The 21,561-nt window shown below is 42.3% G+C and overlaps 2 protein-coding genes across 2 annotated transcripts; both read right to left on the bottom strand.

Annotated features, from left to right (window-relative positions):
• Positions 1-4,587: 4,587 nt before the first annotated feature.
• On the bottom strand, positions 4,588-11,371 carry eif4ea (eukaryotic translation initiation factor 4ea). The gene is made up of 8 exons (XM_030771999.1): positions 11,339-11,371; positions 10,301-10,404; positions 9,815-9,910; positions 9,539-9,602; positions 8,255-8,368; positions 7,997-8,136; positions 7,481-7,615; positions 4,588-4,837 (listed from the first exon to the last, which is right to left on the bottom strand). The coding sequence occupies exons 1-7, from the start codon at positions 11,354-11,356 to the stop codon at positions 7,501-7,503; spliced, it is 651 nt and encodes a 216-aa protein (XP_030627859.1). The 5' UTR covers positions 11,357-11,371; the 3' UTR covers positions 4,588-4,837; positions 7,481-7,500.
• Positions 11,372-13,261: 1,890 nt separating this feature from the next.
• On the bottom strand, positions 13,262-21,555 carry LOC115822938 (alcohol dehydrogenase class-3). The gene is made up of 9 exons (XM_030786905.1): positions 21,489-21,555; positions 20,714-20,815; positions 19,232-19,373; positions 18,877-18,964; positions 16,983-17,202; positions 14,784-15,044; positions 14,342-14,477; positions 13,914-14,052; positions 13,262-13,488 (listed from the first exon to the last, which is right to left on the bottom strand). The coding sequence occupies exons 1-9, from the start codon at positions 21,504-21,506 to the stop codon at positions 13,464-13,466; spliced, it is 1,131 nt and encodes a 376-aa protein (XP_030642765.1). The 5' UTR covers positions 21,507-21,555; the 3' UTR covers positions 13,262-13,463.
• Between the last annotated feature and the right edge of the window lie 6 nt (positions 21,556-21,561).

Here is a 21,561-nt window from a genome sequence, read left to right as displayed (position 1 = left end):
TTCAAAATGTTTCTTAGTAATAATATATGCACCTCGCCACGCTATCATAATAAACGTACGTTTACGCTAGCTACTACGCAGAACTTTATCAATAATCTCCCAGAGTTATCAACCTTGATTGGATCACAGTCACACCCCACAGAACTTGATCAGGCAACTGAATCTTTAGAGTCAACATTCCGCAACACCTTAGATAATGTGGCCCCACTTAAAAGGAAAATAATCAGAGAGAAAAAACTAGCTCCCTGGTATAATGAGCACACACGCACCTTAAAATTTACCACTCGAAAATTAGAACGTAAATGGCACCAAACTAAATTGGTAGTATTCCAGTTAGCATGGAAGGAGAGCCTCCTGAGCTATAGAAAAGCTCTTAGTGCCGCTAGATCAATGTATCTTTCCACCCTAATAGAAGACAACAAAAATAATCCCAGATTTTTATTTAATATTGTATCAAAACTAACTGGGAATAAGAGCACCTTCGGAAACAGGCACACCATCAATATACAGTGGCAACGCCTTCATGTTTTTTTTTTTTTCAATAGCAAAATTGAAAATATCAGGCAAACAATTCAGACTATAAATTTAAAACCAGATAATTTGATCACTAACACTGTAGATAACAATATAACTATATCAGATCAGCGATTAGAATGTTTTACTCCCCGTCAAGCGACCGAATTAACCTCACTAATTTCTTCATCAAAATCACCAACTTGTGTATTAGATCCCTTACCTACACGTTTCCTTAAGCAGATACTACCAGTAGTCATTGAACCTCTCCTAAAAATAATCAGTTTCTCCCTTAGCACTGGCCTAAATCTTACCTAAATCTTTTAAACTAGCAGTTATCAAACCCCCAATTAAAAAACCTGACCTTGACCCCTGTTCGTTGTCCAACTACAGGCCAATATCTAACCTCCCCTTTATCTCCAAGATCCTAGAAAAGGCTGTAGCACAGCAGTTATGCTCATACCTACATAGGAATAACATTCATGAAATGTATCAGTCAGGATTTAGGCCTCATCACAGCACAGAGACAGCACTGGTTAAAGTTGCAAATGACCTATTACTGGCCTCTGATCAGGGTTGTGTCTCCTTGCTTGTGTTGCTTGACCTCAGTGCAGCCTTTGACACCATTGATCATACTATTCTCCTTGATAGACTAGAAAAAGTTGTTGGAGTTAAGGGAACGGCCCTCTTACGGCTTAGGTCCTACTTGACTGATCGTTATCAGTTTCTTAATGTAAATGGTGACTTCTCTGCACATACTGAGGTAAAGTTTGGAGTCCCACAAGGTTGTGTTTTAGACCCACTGCTTTTTTCTTTATATATATAAAATACCTCTAGGTAATATTTGTAAACACGGTATTAGATTCCACTGCTATGCTGATGACACACAGTTGTATGTCTCAGCGAAGCCAGACGAGAGACACCAGCTTAACAAAATTGAGGAATGTCTAAAGGATATTAGGCACTGGATGCTTACTAACTTCCTCTCACTTAACTCTGAAAAGACAGAAGTACTTGTACTAGGATTATATTCAGCTAGGAGTAAGCTTTCCGATCACATAGTAACTCTGGATGGCCTTTCTCTTTCATCATGTGCAGTAGTAAAAGACCTTGGGGTAATTATTGACCCCACTCTTTGAAGCTCATGTAGATAATATTACCAGGATAGCCTTCTTTCATCTTAGAAATATTAACAGGATAAGAAATGCATCGTCATTTCAAGATGCTGAAAAATTGGTTCATGCTTTCATTACCTCTAGGTTAGACTATTATAATGCCTTACTGTCTGGATGTGCTAATAGGTGTATATATAAGCTACAGTTAGTTCAGAATGCAGCAGCCAGAGTTCTTACTAGAACCAAAAGATATGATCACATCACTCCTATCCTATCCACTCTGCACTGGCTCCCAGTCAAATCTCGCATTGATTATAAAATCTTACTGTTAACCTATAGAGCACTAAATGGTCTTGCACCACAGTACCTGCGCAAACTCCTGGTCTTTTATGATCCACCACGCCTACTTAGATCAAAAGGTGCAGGCTATTTGTTGGTACCTCGAGTTGTGATGGCTACAACAGGGGGAAGAGCCTTCTCTTACAGAGACCCCCAGTTATGGAACAGCCTCCCAATTAATGTTCGAGACTCAGACACAGTCTCTATGTTTAAGTCAAGGTTGAAAACTTACCTGTTTAGCCAAGTCTTTTGCTAACAGCTCTTTACTAGGCAAAGGAGCAGATCTGGAGGGTTCTCGGGCATAGAATGTTTGGTGAACTGGGATGTTTGGATACTGTCGCCCCCCCACTCTGACATGTTCACTCAGGTTTGCTGACGGTGGAGTGGGTGGAGTGCCATCATGTCTGTATTACCTTCTAGCTCTCCCTTTTAACTATGCTGTAATAGCTAGTCTTGCTGGAGTCTCTGTCTGCACTCGGCACACAATGTATATTTTCCCTTAACCATTATGTGGAAATTAACATCTAATAATGTCTCTCTCTCTCTTTCTTTCTCTCGAGCCACACATGCTACTCGCCACATGTGCTACTCCTGAGATACCAGTGATCCTGACTCCTGCCGCCCTCTGGACTGATCCATCCTGGTGTTATCATCTTTTATCCCCGTCAGCCTCTTGTCAGCATCGCCATCTCCTTTGTTCATGCTCCAATTTACTTGCAATTGTAACTGCCCAGTGGGTCGGCACCAATTGCACACGTGTCTGGCCAAGGAGGGGTCTCCTCTCTCTGTGGTCCTTCTCAAGATTTCTCCCATTTTCCCATTTCCCTTTTAGGTTTTAGGGGAGTTTTTTCTTGCCCGCCATGAGGATTAAGTCAGGGGGTGCCATCCTGTTTTGATTTTGCCCTTTGAGACTGTAAACAGTGATATTGGGCTCTAAATAAACTTGAAACTTCAAAAGGCCTGAGGGTTCAGCCACTTGTCTGAAAACAGGTGACACATAGTGTTTAGAGATCTGGTGTCTGTTATCCTTTGTAAGCTGATGTAATGGTTTTAGAATTAAGGTTCAAGGAAACAGTTTTAGCATGTAAGTGAAAAAAGCTGTAATGGTAGTTCTTATGCCCTCTTGTCTTTCTGATATCTTCTTGTCTGTAATCATTACAGTGGACTGTTTGATCACACAGTCTGTTCCGTCAGGTTAAACCCAATGCATTAAAAAACAAAAAAACAAAACAAGAAAAAGCATTACTTATTTATTTATGTCCCATACTTTTTAACGAAGTGGCCAGTCACTGTTCACTTAGTTCTGTCACCTGCTCACTGCTCTACAGGAAGACTTTTATCCCCCTGAGGCAACATTTCATCTACCCGACTCTTCACCCCATGCTGTCTGAGCTTGTTGTGGTCCTCATGCTTAAACAAAATAAAAAAAAAAACACAACCAGAGTTCATCACCCTCTCTCTATCTTATTCACATTATTCGCTGCTTACATAACAACTCCATGAGGATTTGTGACACATGGGTAATCAGGGAATAATTCTTTATGCTGGACCTCTCTGGCCCCATTGACTGTAGCACATCCAGCACACACTGCTTCATAATACTGATTTCTCTCAACACCATGGGACAGTGGACAAAGCCATAAACCCAGTAACCCAGTCCTGTTCTAAAAACACAAAGTTCTGTTGCTATGTTTCTCCAGTGTCCACTCAGTGAGCTGTGAGTGTGAACGGCAGGCCACATGAACACTGGACACACACACAGACATGTAGCATGTATGTGGGGAAATCCTAAATATCACACTTTTTTTTTTAACCATACTTCTGAGGACTTTGTTGAGGTTCTTTTCAAGAGACAGTACTTTATTTAAAATAGACAGGTTTTTTTGACAGTCATTTATTTAAAATAGACTGATAGAGAAATGGATCACAGGGTATAAAGACAAAAGCACTGTACACGTTTATTTACAGTCGTCCTCTGTACACCATTTTCACAAGAGGGGAAAGATCTGTTGTCACATCGCCTTCAGCTCATCTCCGCAAGCCAAGCTCCAAAACACTTCTTTTCCAACGACGCATCTCCATGCACTGACTGCTGGGAATGTCCAAAACAATAAAACAAATGCAAATAATCCATACGCAAATATACAATAGCCTTTTGAACAGAGGTGGACTTAGAAAAACTGCTGTGAACAGCAAAACAAGAGAGTCTAATTACATAATTATGAAGAGGTGAACATTCGGTTATGATGAGAAAAGCTCAATGTCAGTTGTGGCCTTTACATCCAAGCCCATTAAAAATAAAGTACTAAAATTCAAAAAGAAAAGCAAAGCCACACGCTGTTAGAGTACACAAAATAAAATAAATTAGCCTGAACTTTGCTGTTGCCACAGCAAAGCCGCTAAACATATAAAACAAACAAACAAACAAACGAAACTGAACACATTCAGAAACCCTACAGTGAAGAGCCCCCCACCCCACCTACCAGCAACCAATCGGTAATTTCATTAGTACAATGAAGTTTATATATAAACTTCACTGTTTGTGTATGTGTGTGTGTGTGTGTGTGTATATATATATATATATATATATATATATATATATATATATATATATAAAAACATGGATAAACATGGTTCTCGGGTTTATAATGTACAGTTATATACACTTGTCAGTTCCTATTCACTTTTTTTTCTCCTATCTTTTACATGAGGAAACTTCTCTGCATTAAGTAGCTTATATGAACATTACGAATTTGCATGTTTTTCCCCTCTTTGATTTGTTTTCCTCTGTGTGTTTGATGAATCCATCCCTCTTGTGACGGAGCTTTGGTTTGTGTCCGGACAAGGATTGCCTTCCGCTGTCTCAGCTCCTGAATGAGAACCACAGGAAAACAGAAATAAACCAAAGTGTTGCCACGACAGCCAGCTTGAGATCCGGATGCTATTCATTTCGGAGCATCAGCATCACCTCCTGACCGTACAGCACAAAAACTCACTTGTGCATACTGTGGTTTGGAGTTGTGTTGGGACATGATGATGCATAATCATGACAAAAAAAACAATAACAGCACAGAGAAAGAACCTGGGCCGAGAATACACCAAGCACCACTGAGGCTGAGGAGAATTCAGTCCTAAACACATTCCCACTTAAGTCCTGTAGAGGTGACCTGGCTACAGAAGGTGCACCTCAAAAGAAACCACAATCATTCTTTTAAAAAAGACACTGCAAAAACATTGTGATTTCAAAAGACGGAAAAGTGACCGTTTACATGTTCTCCGTGTTGGTGTGGGAGCTCCAGTTTCCTGCTACAGTCCAAAGACATGCAAGTCAGGCGAGTTGGAGATACTAAATTGCCCCTACATGTGAATGTTTTTGTCCATGTGTCTGCCCTTCGAAGGACTGGCACCTGTCCAGGGTGTTTCCCTGCCTTTCGCCCAGTGAATGCTGGGATAGGCTCCAGGACGCCCTGTGACCCTACTTAGGATAAGCGGCTTAGATAACAAGTGAGTGAGTGAGTACAACTGAACTGCAGCATTAGTTTCATTATTTAATAGCCACACATCGTATAAATAGATCTGTTCCTCCCTGGTCCCGCAGTGGACTGAGAGAGTATCTGAGAGGGTCTTCAGCACTGGAGTCATTATAATCATAACCTGTTACAGGTCAGCATGTAAACCAGAATCAGTGGATCTGCTTGTTTTCTGGTCAAAGACTCTGAAACTGTCATGGATGCCAGTTGGATCCATAAAGCCTTATTTGATCAGACATAGAAATGTCTGTTTTTGTTATGTTTACATGAACAATCAGTGACCAAAAAGGATTACATTCAGTTTTCGTGCTGAATTTAGAATCAGAGGCTTGTCGGAAAGAGTACAGTTTACCTCATTTGAGGATCAAATTACTTTGTTACCGTTTATGTTTACATTGTACACTGAAAGATCTGACACTGTGTGTTTGATTTTTTTCTCATTTTGTAAAAATTTGAAAAATATGTTAATATTTATTTCTGGCTGCAAATGATAAATGAAAATAAAAATTAAGGTTGAATTAAAACAGTATAGACGACAGTATGAAAGTTATCACAAAACATCCTGATATTGTTTAAAGGTCATATCACACAAACCTACCATAGTAACAGATAACAGAAACCCAGTGAAGAGAACAATGCTGAGTTAACTGTGTGTGTGGGTATGCATGTGTGTGCACGGGTGGGTATGCATGTGTGTATGTCTGTGCGTATGTGCACGCATCTGAGTGCGTGTGTGCGTGTGTGCATGTCTGCGCGTATGTGTGCGTGCTTCTGAGTGCGTGAGCGCGCAGGTGTCTGTATGCGCGCAGGTGTGCGTATGCATGCGTGTGTCTGTGCATGTCTGTGTGTGTGCGTGTGTCTGTGCATGTGTGTTTCTGTGCATGCATCTGTGTGTGTGTGTGTCTGTATGCATGCGTTTGTGTGCATAGCCATTTTCACATATGCACTACAGACCATGTCCACAGAATCAGGTTCGCATTTTGTCCGAAGTTGCTGCCGGTTCACACATGTAGCAGACAACAGGAGTGCGAGCATCAGACGCGTTCTCACCTACTCAAAATACTACGTTTTGTTTAGGCGGGGGGTGGCACATGGGTAGAGCGTGCAGGAGGCAGGACATGATGCAAAAAGTGCACTGCCAAAATCGCAGTGTTTTGTTTACAATCCATCGAAAATGGCGAACAAGGCTACCGACTTTTGTTTTGGTGTCTTCGTGTAAATGACCCGTCTTCTTCACCCTCGGATGTTTCTATTGTTCCGATTTCACGCCAGTCACATGTTAGAAACGGCATCAACACGCCCAATTGCTTGCTGTGCATTCTCCAGACTAGAATCCGCTCTATTCGCACATGGACTCAATCGAACATACAACGGACTTTGTACTAGGGGCTGGAAGAATAAAGTCTGTTTAGGATCCGATGCGACTGATTCGGACATTTGCGATCACACATACAGCCCCTCCGGTTAGAGTCTAGATTAATTTAGGGGTTACAGTGCATGTATGAAAGGGGCTTATGTCTGTGTGTGTGTGTGTGTGTGTGTGTGTGTATATGAGTGTAAGTGAGTGTGGAGAGGGAAAGGAGACAGACACCTTGCGTTTGTGTGTGTGTGCACGTGTACAGCTATCCTTGTGAGGATCAGTTTGAGTTTTAGACCTTGGGAGTGAGGACATTTGGGAAAGTGAGAACATTTTGGTTGAGGACATTTGTCCGCATTCTTTGCGGGTTAAGACTTGGTTTTAGGGTTCAGGTTGGAATTTGGTTTAGTGTTAGGGTAAAGATTGGGATTAGGCATTTAGTTGTGACGGTTAAGGTTAGGATAAGGGGCTAGGGAATACACTGTCAACAAGTGTCCTCACAAAGACAGAAGTACAAGTATGTGTATGTATGTATGTGTGTGTGTGTGTGTGTGTATATAGAGGTAAAGGAGACAGACTCACTGTGTGTGTGCGTGTGTGTGAAGAGGTATAGGAGACAGACTCACTGTGTGTGTGGAGAGGTTTCTCAGACGACAAACTTGTTCTTGGTGGTGGAGCCGCTCTTCGTGGCTGTGTCGGCGTGTGACTGATACCCAATGATGACTTTAGGTGGCACACCTAACCTCTCTTTATACACACGCCTGGGGACAAAATAACACACACAACACAACACATGCCAAGCTCACCCAGGAATCACCTCCATCAGCCCCATTCACTCCTGCTGAACATACAGATTCCCTTATCCCAATATGGCAGGACAAGATGGGACCAGCTCCACCCCATAAATTTACACTTGTACCAGTGTAGTACTAGGCTACACTGATATTGTGTTAATCATATGCAGATTTTGTAAAATAAAGACATTTTTTGTTAAAGATCTTTTTTTGTTTACAATAGGTGAGTGGTATAGCTTTGAATCGCTTACCTATTTAACGGATTTGCTTACCACGCTGAAATTTGGCAGTGAACAGTTCTTTGACAGTACAGTATAGCTCAGATCATAAAGAGTAATTCTGTCTTACCCTATGTGAGTAACAGCCTCTTTGTTTTCGTAGTCTGTTGTCCATATGGCGATTTTGTCTCCTTTTGTTCGCACATTGACGACTGCCCCGCACACGTCATCACTGTGGTCATCAAAAGCCTCACCTACCAGGCACAGGAGCTACAACATACGCAGCACAAACGTTCAGATCAGATACAGACATATCCAGGAGCTGCAGGGTCTGTGTGTGTGTGCGTATGTGTATGTGTGTGTGTGTGTGTGTGTGTGTGTGCCTCACCGTCTCCAGCCAGAAGCGGTCTAGGTCAGCTCTCCGCTGCTGTTTGGAGAGTGTGATGAGCCAGCGACCGCCGCGTTTGTTCCTCTCGTCCTCCCACATGGGCTCAATCCCATCCTGCCCCGCCCCCAAAAAGCACTGAGGTCAACGCCAAGGTCAAAGGTTAAAGACCTGGGTCTTCTACCCTGCACAAGCATGTACGCACTCACACACACACAGGCACACACACCTCATCTAAAGCTAATCTTACAAACTTCCTGAGACAGAATGTCGATCAATGAAATACAAAAAGCTTCATTTCATTTTCTCTCTGTGGTTTAGCAGGTGCCCACTGGCTGGTGTCTTATTTTGCGAATACACATTAGGAATGACCGTGAGGCAGACAGACAGGCACTGATTGAGAACAGTATTATGAATGACCATGAGGCAGACAGACAGGCATCGAGTGTAAATGAAAATGGTTTTGAGTTATAAAGTTTGATGCCCTGATTGATGTGACAACCTTTAAGGAGGGTTACAGACTGCACCTCTGAATTTGGAAAAAAGATAACTCCACCCTAATTATGGCAGACAAATCCTCTTTCTCTCATTTTTAAACACACTCAGGTTTGGGTGGCAGTGATTAACCACTGTTTGATTAAGCACAATTACAAACCATTGTCTATTCATCTGAGTGGTTAAATGATTCATTTTGCTACACTGCCTTGTGAATGTGAAACACAGAGCTCTCCAAGCCGCCAGTCTCTCCGTTAACCACAGACGTTGCACATGCCGCAAAAAAAGCCATTTAACCCTGTGACAGGTGCTCATGTAATTCTCAACAAACGTAACAGAATTCAGTTCTGTTAATCCCAGTGGTATACAGCTATGTGTGCTGAACACTTTTTATTCCACCTCGACACAATTTAGTCTGTGAGCATGAGTGTGTGTGTGTGTGTGTGTGTGTGTGTGTGAGAGAGAGAGAGACAAAGAGAGAGATCATACAAAGGTCCTTCCACTCTGTAACCAGACTAATGGACATGTATTGTCAGTGATGCTGGTTCACATTAAGAACCACACTGTGAGCCAAAGGCCACAGCTGATCTGAATGAACGGGTTTTTACTAAATGAATGGGTTTTTATTGAATGAACAGGTTTTTATTTGTCTCATTCATACGTCCTCTCCTCTTAACTGTCAGGAGACGGAGAAGCATTGCTTTGGACTAAACCCTCTAATAGGCGAGACTGCACAATTCTGGCTTATTGGTTCAGGATTTCTGACTAATTAAAAAGAACATTTTCTCTTACCTTGAACAGTGAGTAATCGCACCCTGACATTAAGTTGCTGGACAACTGGATGTGGTTGTAGAGCCTGAGGGAAGATCAGCAGACAAAGTTCTTTTTTACTGTTTTGTTTGGCAGGTGTTCCTGACACAAAAGCAAACTTTGTCTACAGTGGTAGCAATGCTGAAAAAAAACCCAGAATATAGACTAACATCTTGCTGTGTGCAGGACTGGAATAAATAAAAACATTTTAAACCATTTAAGAACATAATCAATGTGCCATTTTTTTTAAATCCTTACGCCCAGAAGTCTTCAACGGTGTCAAACTTGGAGATTAGGCGCAGGTTAGCCTGCCAGGTCTTGCTTTTGTCATTTTTAAAGAACCAAAGAGCCCATCTGTAAACACACAAACACACAGCCACCAAGGTTTCCATGGGAACAAACATCACAGGAGAGAAACACAGGCTGCAAAATGCGCACAGCTCAGAATGTACCCCTGATACAAAAGCCTCTGCTGCATGTTTCAGTGCAACACAACTCACACCCTGAAACGCAAACTATTTACTGACATTTTCACAATACTCATGCATTTGTATTGTTCTATGCTCTTGGCGCAGAAAAAAGGTTAAACCAATCAAATGAAACCACAAGACACACAAAAAAGATCTGAATCTAAAGTAGTGTTGAGAGTTATTAAACAAAAGAACCACAATCATTTTAAGTGTATGGACAGGTACGTGCCGCTATCTTGATACTCGAGTGCGTATTTTTGTGGTGATGGTTTACCTGTTCTGTAACGGATGCTTAATGTAATCTTCAGGACTCACAATTTCCTGTCCTGATGCTTCAGTTCTCTCTTCTTCAGAATTACTTGGATTTGATGCGGTTTCCTAAAACAGCAGAATGTGTCATCTTAAACCATTTGGACTTAAAAACACGTAGCAAATCAGAATATGCATCTGACAACGTGGTCCTCAATTGACTGACCGCCTACTTCGGATTTCCACGAATCATTAGCTACAGTGCTTGGCTGGAGTCGCTCTAATGTGAAAGAGCCATATGGACACGATCTTAATCGATTTAGTGACATCTCTAAACAGTCTTTACAATTCAAATGATTGTTGCAGTCGCACTTATCTGCTTACTGTTGGTGTGTTCACATTTGCTAACTTCGTTAAAAGTTTTGTTTTTCGGTTATTTCATTATCCAGTTTGCTGTCAGCCACTTTTGAAGAACGCGACCTTAAAGTAGAAGTCTACAGGACATCGAGATAAAAAAAAAAAAGGAAAGGTATAAGCACACTTTACTCTGATGACCAAAAACCACAAAGCACGATAACAAAACTAACAATACACTTCTGAAAGACTCAACTGACAACACGTTCCTGACACATGGCCAAACATTACGATGACAGGACACAGTGTGCTGTTACGTTTGCTAGCTACACATCCAAGCCAAGCGATTAACGAGCAAAACGAGACGCAGCTGAGACGAACATTTACGAGCTAATGAAGCTAAACATCTAGTTAGCTTAACGAAAAACCGTAGAGGAGGTTTGATTGTAAAGACGCCGTGTTATTAACTGCTGCCGTATCTCCACCTACATTTACTACCGATTAGCACCCAAGGCAAAAGAAGCCTTCGAAAACACAACCCTTACTCCATTCATTTGACGACAGGTTGCACAGACCCTACTCCACAACGACGCCCTTGGCGCCTTTTTCAGTGTATCGGCTGTCATGCTGAAGTGTGCTTTCAAATGTGGTTAAAATACTACGACACATGGGGAAAATCACAAATGTTTCAGCGCTGCGATTCACTCACCGGTTCTGCGGTCGCCATCTTCTGACAATCTGAAAGCCAAGCCTGAGGAGTGAAAATACAATCTGATTGGGCTGCGCCTCTCAATGTGACAACTTCCAACTTCAGAAATTCTTTCTGCGCATGCCTAAAATACACATGTCTTATCAATGGCTACCACAACTTACCCACCCACCCACTCATCTCATCTGTCTGTATTCATTGAAGAAGGATCTTTGAAGAAGTTGTTTGGACACCTCAGAGACGAACAAAGAATAAATACGCAACGTTTGTTTTCAACTCTGTGCTATTTTTGTTATTGGTGTTTTCGGTACACGCTGTCATTCAAAGGCACATGTCGACTCGTACTCACGTGTCCATTCACTCATTTTCCAAACCACTTACCCTAATTCTAATTAGGGGCTGGGGCCCAGAGCTCATTGGCGGGGGAAACACTCTGGACACGACGCCAGTCCATCGCAGGGCAATTAAGTATCTCCAATTCACCTGACTTACATGTCTTTTGGACTGTGGGAGGGAGGGAACCGGAGCTCCCTGTAGAAACCCGGGCCGGGAATCGAACCCAGGACCTTCTTGCTAACCACCGTGCCGCCCTTTTTTCGCGACCAACATATGCCAAATCAGGAAGCAGCCCAAACGTGAGTTCTCATGTCGTGGGGGTAATTTGTATCAAAATTTACCGGAAGTAAACGTGTCGAAGCGAACCCTGATGTTAGCTCTTCTAAAAAGCACCATCAGTCACCTAGTTAGTTGCCGCTCTAATTTGCACTCTCCAATAGATCACGGCAATGCACGAACGTTACAGGTCAAGAGTAAATCAGGCTGTGATTATGTTTTTATATGTATGATGCACGTACGGTCAGGTTCATAACGTTTTATTTAAATCTCCATGTCAACGTCACTTTATCCACTCTTTGTCATGTCTAAGATACACTGCCTGGCCAAAAAAACTCGGCATTTGGATTTGGAACGCCTGGAGGCAGTGATGATCTGGGGTTGCTTCAATTGATGAAGTATAGGCTCAGCAATGTTAGGTGACAATAAAATGAAGTCAGCTGAGTACCTGAATGTACTGAATGAGCAGGTTATCCCATCAGTGGATTTTTTTCTTCCCTGATAGCACGGGCATATTCCAGGACGACAATGCCAGGATTCATCGAGCTCAAATTGTGGTTCAGGGAGCATGAGGAATCATTCTCACACATGAATTGACCACCACGGAGTCCTGACCTTAACCCCATGTCTTTGGATGTGCTGGAGAAGACTTCACAGAGAGATTAGACTTTCCTGTCGTCAACAAGATCTCGACCAAAAATTAATGCAACTCTGGATGGGAAATAAATGATGTTGCATAAGGCCGTCGAAACAATGCGTGCCGTAATCAAAGCTAAAGGTAGTCCAATTAAATATTAGTGTGCGACTTTGTTTTTGGCCAGGCAGTGTAGTTTAACAGTATTCACCAAAGCTACCCACTAACTGTGGTTTAACAACCACCCGTTTTATAAACGTGGCTGTATAGGACGGGATGTTAATTGCTTGATTATCTTTTGGTCGGACCACACACAGTTGTGCAGACAAACCTGCTTACAGTACACTCCACATTTTCATTCCAGTATCTCCTTTTCTTTGGCAGTTTCTTGTATCTACAAACAAATCATAACTTCACATTGGCAGCTTCACTATCTGCTAATGCCAGCCTTAACATACTTGCTCTAAATATTTAGCCCCATTACTGTGCTGTAACATCTCATCGTTAGCCCCCCCCAGGGCCCCAGTTACGCTTGTTTTTCTGTATCTCTTCATTAAGGCAGTCTAGAGCTTCATAAACAGTTAATGAGATGAATCATGAGTATCAGTGCTGAGTAAAAACAAAACCATCCAAGACTGGAAGGGCTAGTGTATATAAGGAAACTTCATCATTTGAAGTAGTTTTTTAGTCAAGTTTTATTCAGTTGATTACCATTCAAAATATGTGCTCTCTAAGTGAAAATTAACACAAGAGTAAAGACTAACCACTGAGTCATATGACACTAAGTGCACAGAGATTAAGTACTAAATTGTCTCTGATTGGTGTGTGGCAGAAGGAGGGGAAGTAAAGGCGAATGGCTCTGATTCACCAACTTGTTCTTCAGAGCTGAAGGACGGCACGGATGCTGAGGGGGAGAAATAGAGAAGAAAAACAGGACACATAGATGACAGGCTTATTCTGATAGAACAGAGGAGAAAAGCAAACGTTTCATAAAGCAGGAGAGCAGAATTAGCTGGATGACGTTGTCATCCATGACCTTTTTAACATTGTAACGTGTATTTTTTAACTGTGGTTAATTTAGAGAAGCTTTCATAAAAAAGCTTGACTGAATGCACAAAGGCTATGTCTTGTGGGCCAGGATTAATCTTAGTCCACCACTAAATTTATGGCAGAGCAGCTAACGACTGCCCATAATAATCTCAAGTTCTGCTTCACAAAAAATGAAACAAATATGAGAGCAATTCAGCATTACACAAAATAGGACGTGGTCATTAATGCAATTAAAAGACACATAGTCCATGAAGAACACATTAAAAAGAATCTCTATACCATTTCCCAGAGTGCATCAGGTCAAAGGCCTCGTTGATTTGAGCGAAGGGTAGGTTATGGGTCACAAACTCATCCACCATTAACTTCTTGGCCATGTAATCTTCCACTAATTTAGGCACACTCTCCACACTCTTCCAACCTGGGAAAGAAGGCAAAGGGAAACAGATTGACACTTCAACATTTATAACACAACAATTTCATTTTTACACAGCTTACATTCACTGAATGGTGATGAAACACCCTGAACTCTAACTGTAGTCTTCCTCTGTAATATCCCAGTCTAGTACAATTTAACTTAAAAGTTACTCTCTCCTTGCCCACAGCTTTCGGTGAATAGCTAGGGTGTTGTACTACCTCATAAACCAAAAGACATTCATCAAAAGAACAGTCGCACATCCTTGCCCCGTTACATCACTCCTTAACCTCACCCCCAAAAGCAGTGCCCTTCCAGGTGCGTCCAGTGACCAGTTGGAACGGGCGTGTGGAGATCTCCTGGCCGGCTCCTGCCACCCCTATGATGACGCTGGTGCCCCAGCCTTTGTGACACGCTTCCAGTGCCGCTCTCTGGGGAAAACAACAACAACAGCCATTACAAAAGTTTTGTTCTTAGGCACATTAAGGCAATGCTGCGCTGTAAAGTAATGTATAAACCTTCCCAAACCATCATATCAGAGTGATTCCTTCCATTAAGGCATAGTTTCCATAATATAGATTCCAAGATACAGATTCCAGAATAACATCTCAAAAATGAAGTTATTCATTTCAGTTGGAAAAAAGAGAGGTGTTTCCCGTTAAAATATTCATGATCCATTCTGATAAACATCTTTACCCACTACCATCAGCCAGGGAGGGTTTTTCCACATGACTCACCATGATGCCAACATTGCCAATGCACTCAAAGGAGTAGTCCACCCCACCATCCGTCAGCTCAACCAGGACCTCCTGAATGGGTTTCTTATGGTCGTTGGGGTTCACAAACTCGGTGGCCCCAAACTTCTTGGCAATCTCAAACTTGTCCTGATTGACATCAATGCCGATGATCCTTGTGGCACCAGCAGCCTTGCAGCCCATGATGACGGCAAGTCCAACAGCTCCCAAACCAAACACGGCACATGTAGAACCAGGCTCCACCTGACAGGTGGCAGAGTGTGAAGAGAATATACATTTTTGCAATGTGTGACTTAAGAGCATCCAAGAGAATGCATAAAGTCATTTGGGGTTTTACACCACCCCCAAGTGCAAATCAAGACAATGGCTGGATATTAACAGAGAGTTCAATTATAAGAAAGAAACTAATATTTCTGATTAAAGTGAATGAAGTCCTGGACATGCATGGCTGGCTATACAAACTGCAAAAAGCATTGCAGTACAGTTATATTAAAGATACTCCTGTAAAAACATTTACATTTGTCTTGATGAAGTTTAACATCCATAATCTGTGTTTGTGTCAATAAACTTCAGTACAGGCTAGGGCTGTTGCGGTATGGAAATTTCCTTACCGCAGTATTCAAAGAATGCCACCTTTGCGGTTTGCCATAATACCGCAAACAAACCTCCCTGTGTTTAATTACTCATTCATTTGACTTGTCCCGCGTTACGGTGCGTGTCCACTGGCACGAAGCGAATTGAGCAAAGCGAAACTTTCTCATTCCTTTTCAATGAAGCCGGGTTAACAGCTTGGGTGGGGCATTGTGGGATTGGGTCTATGGACAACAGCAACAACAGATTGCTCATTGGATCTCTATCGCAAGCAACTTTCATTCACACGCGCTGACCACTGGACCTGCCACTACAGGGCTTCAACCCCTCTTGCAGGGTTTCAATTGCTCTTGCGGGCTACCTGGCCCTCTCTCGCCTGGTAACTCGATCTCTCCCAAGCAAAAAGGGTTCGCTCTCTCTCGCATTTTTCGCACGAGTTGTGTCCACAATGGCGCCTCATACTGGTCGGGGCAAATAGACCACTGTAGACCTTCATTTAAGCACTCGAACTTTTGAGCTAGGTGACTTGCTCACTGTTTTTGCGACCACGCTCTCAGAGCCAGAGTTTAAGTTTAAGTTCCAGTGATTGCACACACACTGTGAACAGTGAGTAGTGAATTTGTCCTCTGCATTTAACCAATCCAACACACCGGTACACACAACAGACGCAGGAGCAGTGGGCAGCATTCCTCTGCGCCCGGGGAGCATCAGGGTTAAGTGCCTTGCTCAAGGGCACACAGCCATGGATGTTGGGCCTAGGAATTGAACCGGCAACCCTCCAGTCACAAGCCCGGTTCTCTAGACCATGGCTGCCCCCAAGTTGTAGGGCGAAATTTGTGAGGTGTTTCGCTGTGTGGAACCCAAATATACTGAAATTGATGAGCTGAAGAGTTAAAAATAAACATAATTAAAAAGACTATTTCTGCATGGCCTGTCTATCTTCTCTGCTAATGTTGCCATGATGTGCAGTCCTGGGGATTCGTTGCAATCACTAGCGACATGGCCAATTATAGTTACATGTTACATGTCATTCATTTGAATGCAATATTTACATGTAATTAATAAACATGGGTATAGACAGAGGTAATCATTCACTGAGTGTTTTCCTCCATAATGTTATTTGTTGACAGTGGCAACTGCCCACTAGTTTTCAACACCAAACTCGCAAACCGCTTCTCCTCAGTGTCAGTCCTCTCGAATGATTTGATTGGTCAGTCGACCATAAGGTTACAATGACGTGATGCGCTTGCTAAATATTATATATACATATGCTCAGTGCAGAGGTCTGGGCATTTTATAATCGTTTTCTCATTCTCATGAAGAGAGATTAAGGAAAAAAAAAAAAAACGTGTGTACTGTGGATGTGAAAACTGTTAGAAACAAGCGAGTTTTTGAAAATATCCGGATACGTGTATACAAGGCCACAGACCAAGCCAAAAGCTACATGAGGATGGCAGCACTCTCAGGTGGGGGGGGGGGGGGGGGGGGGTTTGCTGCTATGATGGTAATGGCGGTGACATGTACCACGATATGGCAGTGATGCAGTCATTGTTGCAGCCCTACTACAGCCGTTTTGAAATCTTCTCTGACCTTAGCAGTGTTGAGAGCAGCTCCATATCCAGTGGAGATGCCACAGCCCAGCAGACACACTCTGTCCAGGGGTGCTTTCGCATCCACCTTGGCCAGAGAGATTTCAGCCACCACCGTGTACTCAGAGAAGGTGCTGGTCCCCATGAAGTGGAAGAGCTGCTTTCCCTTACAGGAGAACCTGGATGTTTTATCAGGCATCAGTCCCTGGCCCTGGGTCACCCTGAGGGAGAGAGAGGACGTAGCACTGAAACATCATGACCAAACTGGTTAATGCCTATGAACACAACACAGCAAAGCACACTCAAAGATTCTTAAGAAAGAGTCTTCTCCAGATGGGAGCTAAAACCTTCACTAACGACTTTTACATTCCCTGAAGGCAATCAAAGTCAATACGGAGATTACAACTACAGTCCATTAAGCTTGTTACAACTTCCCTGTTAACATGGAAATTCCAGAATAATAACTGATTACTCAGCACAAATCAAAGAATGTGGGATCATTCTGTAGGTAACCCGAAAACAAAGAAATGTAATTGATTTTTATGTAAAATGTAAGTGATTGTAAGCGTATATTTTCAATGTAAGACCGGAGTACTCCATATGCTTTACTATAACTGTGTTTACTGTGATTATTAACTGTGATTTTGGTATTTACATATGACTTCTTCCCAAACAGCAGACCAGTTAATGTTAAGGTGTATGTAAACACAGGCATTAATACCAGTGGATGTCAATGTCCTTTGACCTTAATGGAGACTCATTTCTCCCTTTATGACTCATCTTTCAACAGAGTTTCATTACTTCATCAGTTTTCTAAAACAGGTTTTCTACATCAAGCTATTACCATCAGTGTTATTCATGTAGGGTGTAAAACCATCAGTTTTATTCATGTAGGTTGTAATAACTGGAAAATACAGTGAATAAGGTGTGCCAAAGGTCAGGGAGTGACACAGAGACAGGACAGGGACAGGACATAAACATAAAATAAGAAAATTCACAGACATAGGGAGATTATAAATTAGGGATATGAACGATAACCCAGAAATCTCCAGACTACATATTACAGACTGATCTAGTGAGGTGTTCCATAACTCTAGACCTTCACACAGCTGAGCACACTCACGCGCGCGCGCACACACACATACACACACACACACACAGAGGTAATTTAACCCACTCACTGGCCAAGCCCTGTGATTATCTGAACACATTCAGTTAACGTTGGCTTCCACCAAAATAATCCAGTCTAGTGGGTTCCAAGGCCAGGGACGGGAAAACCCCAGTTACATCCATATTAGCATATGCCAAAATATCCAGGACCTCCTGTGACAGAGCGCACCGTGTGTCTCTCTGGTTATAGAGTCTCTCACCATGTGTCTCTGGTAATACTGACATCCCTAATTCATCGCTGAACTCTGCATCCAGCCAGCTAAACACATTCAGTCAATGCCTGTGAATTGGAATGCGGTTTAAAACTGCATCCTGATCCATGTTCACTGTGAACACAATGTCCTTATTTCACTTTTCTAACATGCAAAGTGGCCGACAGTAACACTTTTGTCTTCTCTGCTTTTTAACACTGTATTCATAAATGGCCCGATTTATCTATAAACTGAAAGGGAAAAAAAAATATCAGATTTCAGTTGCACTCAGGAAAGTAAGCAACTGAAGCAGAGATAAGACCGTTTTTTGGTTTTTTTGGTTTGTTTGTTTTTTCCAAGAGAAAACTGCTGAGTACATTTGGTGATGTTACACTGCTGCTGTTTTTATACTGACCAACCCCGACCACATTTCAAACAGATAACAGGGAACTAGGGGTTCACTCTACCAACAGAGAATCCATCTGTGGTTTACAGAGGACAAGACAAAATGAGGAATAGAGATTTTGTGGTTACCTGATCTTCTGACAGAGGTTAGTTTTGGGGTTTTTACAGAACTTGCACTCCCCACACTGGGGTACATACAGTGGAATGGCCGTGTCACCTTGGGAGGGAGGAGAGAGACATATTCACTATAATTAACAGGCTGCAGAGAAAATTAAGCTCATATCTTTGGCATGCAGGAGAAGATACTGTTTCAAGTTAATTAGAAACCTACATTACAGTTTCAATTTTTGGGGCTTTTTGCAAAAATGCATTATTCCAGATATTAAAATAGAAATTACATATGCACACACATTCACATACATAATAAACCATGTATATGTCTGAGGAACATCCAGTCATCTTCTTATCCAAATTTTTGCCCAACCTGGTTTGAACTTGGTGACCCCCTCTCCCACACTCTCAACCGTCCCAGCTCCTTCATGTCCCAGGATGACAGGGAAAACTCCCTCAGGGTCTTTCCCACTCAGAGTGTATGAATCTGTGTGACATACTCCTGTAGCATGGACCTGGAGAAAACACATAGCACAAAGCTGAGCCATGCACAGTCATACATAGATAAACCCATTAGCCAGTCTGCAACACATGAGGAGGACTATTTCGAATGATTCATCAGAGACACACTCTGACCTGCATTAGATTGGTCTGATTAAAGACATTCGAGCTAAACATAATGCAAAACAAGCAAGTTTACACTGGATCATTTTCATGCAGAGAGTCGGATGTCAGTCCGATACTCTAGCATTTTGCAAATGCATTCATGTCCATGCTCAACAAGCTAAAGCAATGTGCATACCAAACATTACTTTAAACATCTTATTGCAACTTCAGCTCACCAAATTTCACACTCTGTTAACATGCAATTTACAACCTGTGTTTCTTTTTCAGAATTGTACCAGTGTTAGGTTTGTGGTTTGTTAATACATACATTACATAAACTACATTCAAAGTTTGATTTGAGGGTCCATTTGAGGAGGCTCCTGAGAGCTGAACCAGGTTAGAGTGCTATAACAAGTACATGCATGTGCCCACACAACATGGGTCAGGAAGAGTGGCACATCTGCAGTCCACAGATCAAATGTCAGCTGTGTACAATTGCCATCCTTGCCAGCAACAACCAGGAGTGTTCCAACAGGTGAGCATGTCAGCCCGTGCCACACTGCTCAGTGGCAGTAACGAACAACCAGGTGTGTGACAGAGTGAGAGAAGAGTTGAACCAGTGCTCTGCTCCTAGACCTTAGGACAGCTGGAAGAGTTTGCTTTAGCTTCACTCGTCTCAACGTGGGAGACTACTGAATGAGGACAAGAGCTAATACATTCCCCACTTGTACTCAAATTTGATGCCAGACCATAGTCCTCAACCCTGGTGTGAGAACTGGTTTCCTTAATTTCATTTTACTACAGATATGCTGGAAAGATTCCAGATAAGGGTGTTAGCAGCTGGTCTGGTATAAATCAGCTGATCTGGTATAAATCCCAGTGTAGGGAGAAACTGTCCTGTCCTGTTCCCAGATCACGTCCACAGACCAAGCCTGTTAGGATGTGTGTTCAAAGTAATAGCTGTATGAGAGACTACACACATGAAAGACACACAATTGAGAAATGTGCATATACTCTTATTGCACTCCAATGATGCAGAAAAACATACTAAACAGCAATACACTCACTAAAAAACCTCAGAATTAACAAGTGCTTCATTTTCTGTTGTTTGTTTTTCCTAAAGATTGTTGGCGAGCACACCATCCAATACAGGTAACTTTGCAGTCACTCTCACATGGATGCAGTTTTTCCGCAAAACCTAATGAGTAACCAAATTCACTGGCAGATGTCTGCCTACTGAAAGACTTACCTTAATGCGTACTTCGTGGGCTTTAGGTGGAGCTACCTCCACCTCCTCGATGGACAGAGGCTTCCCAGCCTCCCAGGCGACCGCTGCCTTACACTTGAGAACCTGCGTAAAACGGAATATTTCAATATGCTCGTGTTATTAACTAGTATTATTTGTACACACAAAGCTACGTAAACGATCGACAGTCTGGTTTAAATTAAGCATGGTTTGAAATCTCGCGTTAAATTTATCACTTATGATGGAGTTGTGAACCTGGACATGTTGACACCAGATGACAACCTCTGCGGTCGAGAGTAAATTAGTACTACACGGCCATTCGCCTCTCCAGTTATGGTCTTCTATTCGGACGCAGTAGACGGTGGATAGCTTTGACACTAAACAGTTTCTCTATTCCGATTTCAGGTATAAAAGATATTCTTTGTGCATGGCGGAACTATTGTTTATCCTAGCTCGAATGCGAACGTTTACGTCCCCGCGTTTACTTTTAGCTTTTAGCACGGCTCTTTTGGGCTTAATTCCTGTGTCATTACATCATGGTCAGTCCTCCAGCAAGCGGGTTAAGTACCGAAAATTCGACACCCGACAAGGCATAATGTATCTTTGTTAGGTCCGACAGTACGCGATTCTGCATGCAATGCAATCCGTGGAAAGTACAGTTTTGTCTGCCGCGAATTATAGCAACTCACCCCCTCGTATCAACTATTTTTAATGCGAAACTGTGAACATGAAACGTTGTCTTTTAAAGCCTTTTGTAAGAATAAGTTAGATAACTTACTTTTCCGACTGTGTCCATGCTGTCTTTAACCAGAAGGGAGGGAAGGAGGAATATGGCGTGAAGAGTTAAAGAA

The sequence above is a fragment of the Chanos chanos genome, chromosome 1 (assembly GCF_902362185.1).
Source record: "Chanos chanos chromosome 1, fChaCha1.1, whole genome shotgun sequence".
Classification (NCBI taxonomy): domain Eukaryota; kingdom Metazoa; phylum Chordata; class Actinopteri; order Gonorynchiformes; family Chanidae; genus Chanos; species Chanos chanos.
Note: the sequence above shows the minus strand (reverse complement) of the source record. Positions and strands in the feature narration are given on the sequence as shown.